The 9,709-nt window shown below is 41.1% G+C and overlaps 2 protein-coding genes across 2 annotated transcripts; both read left to right on the forward strand.

Annotated features, from left to right (window-relative positions):
• Nucleotides 1–915: 915 nt before the first annotated feature.
• Nucleotides 916–5,846, forward strand: LOC111801064 (UPF0613 protein PB24D3.06c-like). Its single transcript, XM_023685030.1, has 9 exons — nucleotides 916–1,375; nucleotides 2,429–2,505; nucleotides 2,723–2,828; nucleotides 2,940–3,032; nucleotides 3,114–3,179; nucleotides 3,470–3,612; nucleotides 4,242–4,350; nucleotides 5,118–5,182; nucleotides 5,409–5,846. The coding sequence occupies exons 1-9, from the start codon at nucleotides 1,118–1,120 to the stop codon at nucleotides 5,554–5,556; spliced, it is 1,065 nt and encodes a 354-aa protein (XP_023540798.1). The 5' UTR covers nucleotides 916–1,117; the 3' UTR covers nucleotides 5,557–5,846.
• Nucleotides 5,847–6,942: 1,096 nt separating this feature from the next.
• On the forward strand, nucleotides 6,943–9,480 carry LOC111800709. Its single transcript, XM_023684521.1, has 2 exons — nucleotides 6,943–7,232; nucleotides 7,324–9,480. Exon 2 carries the CDS (start codon nucleotides 7,445–7,447, stop codon nucleotides 9,248–9,250), a length of 1,806 nt encoding a protein of 601 aa, XP_023540289.1. The 5' UTR covers nucleotides 6,943–7,232; nucleotides 7,324–7,444; the 3' UTR covers nucleotides 9,251–9,480.
• The last annotated feature ends 229 nt before the right edge of the window (nucleotides 9,481–9,709 follow it).

A 9,709-nucleotide genomic window follows, 5' to 3' on the forward strand; every position in this document is an offset into this window, starting at 1 on the left:
TTAAAAAATGGTTTCCCCCTTTGAAATATATGAATGAGTGATGGCCCAATGTAAAGCATCCATGATCCGTAGTCATTGGCCCATTTGCAAGTTATGGGCTTTAGAAGTTCTGGGCCTTGGCCCAAATAGTTAAAACATCGAAACCCTAATTTGAGGCGGCATCGTCTCCTTGTGTGAAATGACTAAACTACCCTTATGTGAAATGACTAAACTATCCTTATGTTCGTGTGCTTAGTCGGTAGAAAAACTTAAGTTATATTTTCATGTAACGACACATTTGAACTTGGAGCGTTTCTATGGTTGAGAGCTACGAGCCTCGTGACTTTACAACTTTTGATCTAGGATTGCATGCTTGAACGTTCGAGTTTGATCAATTTATATGTGGAGCGGTTGAATATTGAGTGAGTAACAAAAATATTCTCATCGTTAGTACCATATTTCAAAAATATTCGTTAAAATTCTAAAATAAAATTGAAAATTTTGAAGATAATTTATGAGATACTTATGGACGATTTTCGTCTACATATTGACGTAAAAAAATTATTTATTTATTTTTTATGAAGTAAAGAATGTTATCGTTACTTTTAAAATTTTATGAATATTTTTTAAATATATTTAAATATTAATAATTTAAAAAAAAATAAAAAATATTAAAATTTTAAAGATATTTTAAAAATAAATTACTAACTATATTTTTTTTATATTTGTTTAAAAGTTGAAAAGGATTATTAAATCCAAAGATTAATAATATTTTAAAAATAAAATATAAAATTTATAGATATTTTTGTTAATTGAGTATAAAACTAGTTTAAAAACAAAAACAGCAACAAAAATTAAGACACAATACCTCGTGGGAAACGGCTACGCGCTTTTCACAGCGCGTGTGATGCGTTAGTTAAACTTCTTCAGGGTTGGGCGGGTCTGGCAACAGAAGCAAAAGGCCTTCCTCGTTGCCCTTCTAATGGCGATCCGACCCAATCCGAACAAACCCATCTTCTGTCTCTTCTAATTCTCCTTCCCTTCTCGATCTTTCATTATCTGCAGTTACTGTGTGGATTAAAGAATCTTGAAAATTGTTAAACGTCAATGATTTTGATTGGGGCCTGCGATATCTGATATGAATCTCTCACTTTCATCTTCCTCTTCTTCTTCACTTCCTTCCGCTTCTGCATCTTCTTCTTCTTCCTCCCCCTCTTCGTCTTCCACTACTTCATGGTTCTCCGGCATAGTTCGCGGCCGTCCCGATAGGTCTTCGAGCGTGAAAATGTCTGGCAGCTCTGCCTCTGGCTTTGTTGCTGGGGATCCCCCTGGTCCTGTTGTGAGGAAGAATCATTTTCGTGGGTTGCTCTTCAAGTACGGTCCCAAGCCAATTCAGGTCCGTGGATCTTTAATTGAGAATTTTCTGTTCTTTGGACCTGTTTAATTTGACATAGGATTGGTTTGTCATAGGGATCTTAATCTTGAATATTCCTGTTGGTGTTTGCTGCTTTAGTAGAATAAACCCATTTGAGAGAAAGTTCAAAGGATTATTCAGAAACTTCCTGTGATTAAGCTTCGTTATTCCTCGTGTAATGCAATTGTTTGGAGGAATTAGGGAACATCTTCTTGGACTTTTAAGTAATACCTTATTAGTCACTGTTTCTATGTTCCATTTGCTTCAGAATCTCCCACTGATTAACTACAACAAATCACAAGCTTCTAAGAGTTATAGTTAGATGTGCTTTGCAGATGTATGGGGTCCTTTGCTATGATTTCATTGCTTAGTATCGTGTGAGATCCCACCTTGGTTGGAGAGGAGAATGAAGAATGAAGCACTCCTTATAATAAGGGTGTGGAAACTCTCTGTAGCAGACACGTTTTAAAACCTTGAGGGAAGTCTGGAAGGGAAATCCTGCAGAGGACAATATCTGCCAGTGGTGGGCTTGGGCTGTTACAAATGGTATTAGAGTCAGGCTCCGAATGGTGTGCTAGCGAGGATGCTAGGCCTCCAAGGAGGGTGGATTGTGAGATCCCACATTGGTTGGAGTGAGGAATGAAACATTCCTTATAATAAGGGTGTGGAAACCTCTCTCTAGCAGACGCGTTTTGAGGGGAAGCCCGAAAGAGAAAGCTCAAAGAAGATAGTATTTGCTAGTGGTGGGCTTGGGCTGTTACAGATGGTTTCAGAGCCAGGTTCCGAATGGTGTGCCAACGAGGACACTGGCCTCCAAGGGGGTGGATTGTGAGATCCCATAGCATTCCTTATAATAAGGGTGTGAAAACCTCTCTTCAACACGGGAATCCTGAAAGGGAAAGTCCAAAGAGGACAATATCTACTAGCGGTAGGTTTAGGCGGTTACGTATCACGACCAAAATAAACTCTATATTCATGTAATGACATATTTTTTTCTCACGTGATGCCTGGTTAATCGTGTCCTCTATTATACAGGTTGCATTTAAGACGGGGGATTACAAGCAGCAAGTCATATTCATTGGTGGATTGACTGATGGCTTTATGGCAACAGAGTATGTTTTCATCGAGGGGTTTTTCCCTGATTGGACCTTTCATTTGCTTCATTTGTGGGTCTAAATTAAAATGACAGGGACTGTTCCCCATTTCCTTTCAGTTCTTATCATCAAAATACATACCAAAGATCTTGGTGTGGGTTGACTGAGAGAAATCGATTTTCATTGTTGTAGTTCGAAACTCTGCAGTTCCTGACATTTTCTTCTTGATTTGTAGATACTTGGAACCTCTTGCAATTGCTTTGGATAAAGAAAAATGGTCACTTGTTCAGATTCTTCTATCATCATCATACAGTGGATATGGTACCTCCAGCTTGCAACAAGTAAGTTGGGTTGGTAACATCACCATGGTTTCTTGAACGAAGAAGTATACTATCTTTTAGTTGGCAAACAGTAATATCCTGTTTTAACAAAAGGATTTTGATTTGAATTAGGATGCCAAGGAGCTTGATCAGCTAGTAAGCTATCTGATCAATAAAGAAGACTCCGAGGGTGTCGTGTTACTTGGACATAGTACTGGCTGTCAGGTAATTACTGAATGTTCTTGAATTATGAAGCTTTGATCAACAGTTGGAAATTTCATCTATGTTCTTTGGACATTGTTGCAGGACATAGTCTATTATATGCGTACAAATGCAGCTTGCTCTCGAGCAGTTCGTGGTGCCATTTTGCAGGTAATAACTTATCCTTGAGTGTTTCATTACTGGAAGATTCACATCTCAGTACTGGTGGTGAGTTATGAATCTCGCATTACATCTTTGTTGTAGCGTTACGTAATTGTCGAGTAGAATTAGCTAAGGTTTGTGCAACTTGTAAGCTATCTTGGATGCCATGGTTCTCCAAAATGAAGAAAAAAAGTTATTTTCCTCTTGGCGTTTGAACACTTGTAGTCAATTTCTTTTAGAGCACATGATTTTATGTGTAGTTTTTAACTTTCAATCATGATTCTTGTTTGTTTGGTCAGGCTCCGGTTAGTGATCGAGAGTATAGAGCAACTCTTCCTGAAACAGCAGCCATGATCGACTTGGCTTCGACTATGATAAACGAAGGCAGAGGATTAGATCTTATGCCAAGGGAGGCAGACCCGTCTCCGATAACCGCCACTCGGTGAGTATAAGAGCACATCGTCTTTATTTTGACATGAGATGAGCATGAAAGTTGAACATGTTACTATCTTTCCGAACAGAAATTCACAATTAGAAAACCAGTGGGAGATCATGTAACTATCTTTTGATTTTGCTGTGTCTGTAGTATCCTTCTTTCTTTCTTTAAACGTGTGTGAGATCCCACATCGGTTGGAGAAGAGAACGAAATATTCCTTATAAAAGTGTGGAAACCTCTCCCTAGCAGGCGTGTTTTAAAACCATGCGGGAAAGCCCGAAAGGGAAAGCCCAAAGAGGACAATATTTGCTAGCAGTGGGCTCGGGCTGTTACAAATGGTATTAGAGCCAGCCACTAGGCGGTGTGCCAGTGAGGACGTTGGGCCTCTAAGGGGGGTGGATTGTGAGGTCCTACATCAGTTGGAGAGGGGAACGAAACATTCCTTATAAGGGTGTGGAAACTTCTCCCTAGCAGATGCATTTTAAAACCTTGCGGGGAAGCCCAGAAGGTAAAGTCCAAAGAGGACAATATCTACTAATGGTGGGCTTGGGCTGTTACGTGTGGGTGATTTATGGTACGTTTAATTAATTTGTCTCAAGATTGCAGTTTTTAATGCTACGATTAGCTATTTGCAGGTATTATTCGCTTTGCTCATACATGGGGGATGATGACATGTTCAGCTCCGACCTTAGCGATGACCAGTTGAGAATGAGACTGGGGCACATGGCTAACACACCGTGTCAGGTCTGCATGCACACTACTCTCTTTCTGGTTTATCTGAGTGGAGCAATGCTTCTTAAACCTTACTTAAAGACTTGAATACAAATAAGTTTAATTTTTGGATCGATGAAAGCTATTGCTTCTCTTTCGGACTGAAGAATATAAAAGCGAAGCCATGTGAGATCCCACATCGGTTGTAGAGGAGAACGAAACATTCCTTATAAGAGTGTGAAAACCTCTCCCTAACCAACGTGTTTTAAAACCGTGAGGCTGACGTCGATACGTAACGGGCCAAATCAGACAATATCTACTAGCGGTGGACTTGGACTGTTGCAAATGGTTAGAGCCAGACATCAAGCGGTGTGCCAGCGAGGACGCTAATCCATCAGTTGGAGAGGAGAATGAAACATTCCTTATTAAGAATGTGGAAACCTCTCCCCCTAACAGACACGTTTTAAAACTGTGAGGCTGACAACGATACGTAACAGACCAAAGTAGACAATATCTGCTAGCAGTAGGCTTGGACTGTTACAAATAGTATCAGAGCCAGACACTAAGCGGTGTGCCAGCGAGGACGCTGGACCCCTGGGGGGGGGGGGAGTGGAGGTCCCACATCGGTTGGAGAAGAAAACGAAGCATTCCTTATAAGGGTGTGGAAACCTCTCACTAACAAACGCTTTTTAAAACCGTGACGATACGTAACAGGCCAAAGTGGACAATATTTATTAGCGGTGGGCTTAGGCGGTTACAAGCTATCATCTATTATGTGGTGACATTCATATTGATTGCAGGTTATCTTTTCCATGGGCGACGAATACGTGCCGGAATACGTGGATAAGGAGGCATTGGTTGATAGGTAAACTCAAATAACTCTTGTTACTCAATTGCTATCCCATAGTCCACCTGCCTCAAACAATTTACATTCTTGATGGGGCTGGTGTTACTCACCTCTGTTTCACAATACATTCAATGATTTAGAGCGTAGTAGCCACAACAGAGCGGGAGAGAGCGAGCGAGCGAGCGAGCGATCGATCATGGTGCTTGACACCTAACGATATTGTTTTTGTTATGAGGTAATGCAGATTGTGCAAAGCAATGGGAGGTGCAGAGAAAGTTGAGATTCAACATGGGAATCATTCTCTGTCAAACAGAGTTAATGAAGCAGTTGATGCCATAATTGACTTTGTGAAAAGGGAGGGTCCTAAGGGGTGGGATGATCCATGGCATTAGTACTGTTCATTCTTCTGCTGCGTGCTCCCTTCTTCTCTTCATTCATTTCATTTGATCATATCAGATTCTGAGGAAGGGTTGTTTAAATGGGCATCAGATCTCTTGTCTAGACTGTGTTATGTGTGGTAGCTTTCATTGTTATTTGCAGACAGAGAGACAGGGAAAGGGTATGATTGGTTTGTTCATTAGATTTCCTTCATTTGGAATTCTTCTCGTGTTCTCCATAACTTTGTGGTAATTATTTACAGAAAGCTTCATATGGGTTAGCATTCATTTTGATTAATCCTCAATATTGATGACGATGAACCATATTTTCATCCTTGCTTCGGTTAAAATCTTAATACATAGTTAATGTAACAGTTCAAGTCCATCACTAGTAGATATTATCTTTTTTGGGCTTTTCTTTCAGACTTCCTTTCAAGGTTTTTACATCTTTATAAGAAATGTTTTGTTCCCTCTTCAGCCAACGTGGGATCTCACAATCCACCCTCCTTGGGGGCCAGCATCCTTGCGGGCACACTACTCAATGTCTTGCTCTGGTACCATTTTGTAATAGTTTAAGTCCACTGCTAATAGATATTGTACTCTTTGGGCTTTACTTCTGAAGATTTAAAACGTGTCTATCGGGGGAGATTTTTGTACCCTTATAAGGAATACTTTCATTTCCCTCCTTGGGTTTTACTTCTGGATTTTCCCTCAAGGATTTAAAACGAGGGGAGATTTTTGTACCGTTAGAAGGAATACTTTCATTGTCCTCTTTGTGCTTTACTTCTAGACTTTCCCTCAATGATTTAAAATGTGTCCGTCAGTGGAGATTTTTGTACCCTTGCAAGGAATACTTTCATTTCCCTCTCCAACCAATATGACATCTCGCAGTTAGTTTAATTTCTTATTAATAATTTTATGTTACGTTTTAAGAATGCTTCGTATATTAAAAAAAAAAAAAAAAAAGTTAAAATAGTTTTTATAATTTTTAAAATTAAAAATTTATAAGATTTTGTATTTGAAAATTTAGGAAAATTTTAATAAAATTATTGTTAATTACTTTATGTAATTTTACTTACTAAAATTGACCGATTTACCTTTTTACTAAATAATCCGCAGCGGGTCGGGTTACATATAAAATGGTTCCTCATGGAGTCCGGAACCCGACAAGAAACATGTCGCGTGGGACGCACGTGCCACAGCTAGAATCCAGGAATCCTCATAATGCAAAACAATGAAATGACGAAAAAGCCCCTACTGAGCTCAACTTCAATCCTGGCTGACAGGAAAGAACGTTGACATTGTCGGTGCTCCGCGTTGCTTGACAAAACGGTAATTTTACAAGAAGGGTAAAACCGTCCATTCGTAAAGTTGTCTTCCGCTCAAGCTCCGCCCTCGCCTTTCCCTTTGGAACATCGACAATGGTCTCCAGCTCCATAATTATCGCTGTTTTTATCCGACAGAAGAGGAATACAAAAAAAAAAAAGAAAAACATTTTTATTTCAATCGATCAATAATTCCCCCTAATTTCTACCCCAAATTTTGTTATTTGTAGAGAGAAACAGCAAAACAGAAGACCAACGAAGAAGAAGAAGAAATTGAAGAAGCATCTCCGTTTCTTCAAATCTTCGTTGCTCAAACACAACAATCTTCAAAACCCAGACAGATTTCTGGCTTTTCCGACCAACCCAGTAAGTAAAATCTGTTCTTTTTTCACTTTTTTCCTGCTTTTTCTCTTCGGTTTTGTTGGGTTTTGTTTAATCGAGAAAGGGGAATCTTTAGCGTTCGGAAAAGATCAGAACTTTATCGCCTGCATTTCTCTCCGGCGAAGGAAACAAAGGGTTTTTGGGTTTCTTTTTTGTTCTTCTGGGTTGTGGATTCGTTGAATCTGCGGCAGTTTCAGATGCCGGAGAAGGGCCTGCTTCGAGCGACGTCGCAGCCATGGCTTTTCGTGTCGTCTCCGTTGGTACATTCCCGTTTTTGGGTACTCACAGGGTTGGTTCTTCTCAGTATGTTGGCCGTTTGGAGTATCGACGGCTTCAACGTTAATACCTTCATCAAATTTTGGAGCTCCCCTCAAGATTTCGTCTCTGTTTCTTCCAATTTCACCAATACCCATTTTAATTTATCCACTAAGGATTCCAATTTCACCCAATTCGTCTCTTACAAACCCGAAAATTACCCGGAATCTGCGTTGTTTGAACCGGTTTCGCCGCATAATTCCACCGGCGAACCTCGCCGGATTGAGAATGAACCGGCGGTTCCCTTCGCGTATTTTTCTGATTGGTTTTCAGCTGAACTCGAGGCTAATTATACCTCCAATCTTCTGGCTTTATGGAAGACTCCCGGCGGCGAACCCTGCAGAGACTCCCGGACGGCGGACATTGCTATTTCCGGCATGGAAGGTCCGGGAGTGGTGGAGCTTTCGACAGGGGATGTTCATGAGTTTCGGTTTCAAGCTGTTGATGAATCTGGAAACCCTCGTTGTCTAGGTGGAGACTATTTTGAAACTGATCTTTCCGGCGAGTGGTGGAAGTCTCGGCCGTTTGTTAGAGATTTGGGGAATGGGACTTACTTGTTTTGGGTTCAGGTGCACCCTGATTTCGCCGGTGATTATGAACTGACTGTGATTCTTCTGTTCCGAAGTTTCGAGGGGCTGAGGTTTTCCCCGACCCGATTCGCGTACGATCGAGAGCTTCGGAGAATCAAGGTTCGATTTGTTAGGACTTCGGTGGAGTTGCCGGAGATTAAGAGTTGTGGAAGGTGGGATTTTGGTAGAGAGATTTGGACGGGACGGTGGACTCGACACGGTCGAAATGAGAGTTGCGAGATCAGTGATGACGGTCGGTACCGGTGTTTTCCACCGGAGTATCCTTGCCGGAGGCCTTGGTGCAATGGGTCATTGGGGTTGTTGGAGAGCAATGGTTGGGTTTATTCAGCACATTGTTCATTTCAGATGTTTACTAGTGATTCTGCTTGGGATTGCTTGAAGGGTAGATGGATCTTCTTTTGGGGTGATTCGAATCATGTCGATACGATAAGGAACCTTCTGAATTTCGTGTTGGATTTGCCTGAAATCCCTGCAGTTCCGAGGCGATTCGATAGGAATTTTTCGAACCCGAAAAACCCGTCTCAAACGGTTCGCATTACCAGCATCTTCAATGGCCATTGGAATGATACACAAAACTATGAAGGTTTGAATTCATTGAGAAATGAGGGATTCAGAAATCTCCTGTACAAGTACTTCTCCGAACAAACCGTTCCCGACACGATCATCATGAACTCGGGCCTCCACGACGGTGTTCACTGGTTGAATATCCGAGCTTTCTCGGTCGGGGCAGCCTATGCTGCATCATTTTGGAAACAACTTCTGGATTCCATCATGCAGAGGGGATTAACAGTCCCGAAAGTGTTCTACCGAACCACGGTCGCAACCGGTGGCTACGCTCGAACACTCGCATTCAATCCCAACAAAATGGAAATATTCAACTGGGTCGTGCTGGAGAAGTTAAAGGAATCCGGGATCATCCACGGCGTCATCGACAACTTCGACATGACCTTCCCCTGGCATTTCGACAACCGATGCAACGATGGAGTACATTACGGTCGAGCTCCGGCCAAGCTCACATGGAGGGACGGCCAAATCGGCCACCAATATTTCTTAGACCTCATGTTAGCTCATATTCTTCTCAATGCACTCTGTTCTTGATTCAACAACACCACAACATTCTTTGCTACCTTAAAATCCCCATTCATCCAGGATTTACCCACTTCAATCCTCAACCAGCTGCAGTAATTTCTTGATATTGCGCAGTAACTTTTGCTGGAGTTAATTTGTAACTCATTTAATTTGTTTATATTTTGGAATTTTGGGATGTGCTACCCATGTTCTATAATGTTCATTATTTATATAATCTCGACCCCTAGCTGGGTATCAAACTCGTTGACCATTTAATACAAAATTCGAGTGCGACTACTATATTAGAACATGATAGATAGTGGAATCAAAATTGACCCAATTGAACGACTTCATACGTTTGGTTGCATTTTTTCACTGGCTACGAGTTCGGTCGTGTTCATCGATATATCGATATTGGGACATTCATTTTGAGCTTACTTTATGCACTTCTTTTGCACGTTAGGTAGTCCTTGACTTACATCTTTTCGA

The sequence above is a fragment of the Cucurbita pepo genome, chromosome LG08 (assembly GCF_002806865.2).
Source record: "Cucurbita pepo subsp. pepo cultivar mu-cu-16 chromosome LG08, ASM280686v2, whole genome shotgun sequence".
Classification (NCBI taxonomy): domain Eukaryota; kingdom Viridiplantae; phylum Streptophyta; class Magnoliopsida; order Cucurbitales; family Cucurbitaceae; genus Cucurbita; species Cucurbita pepo.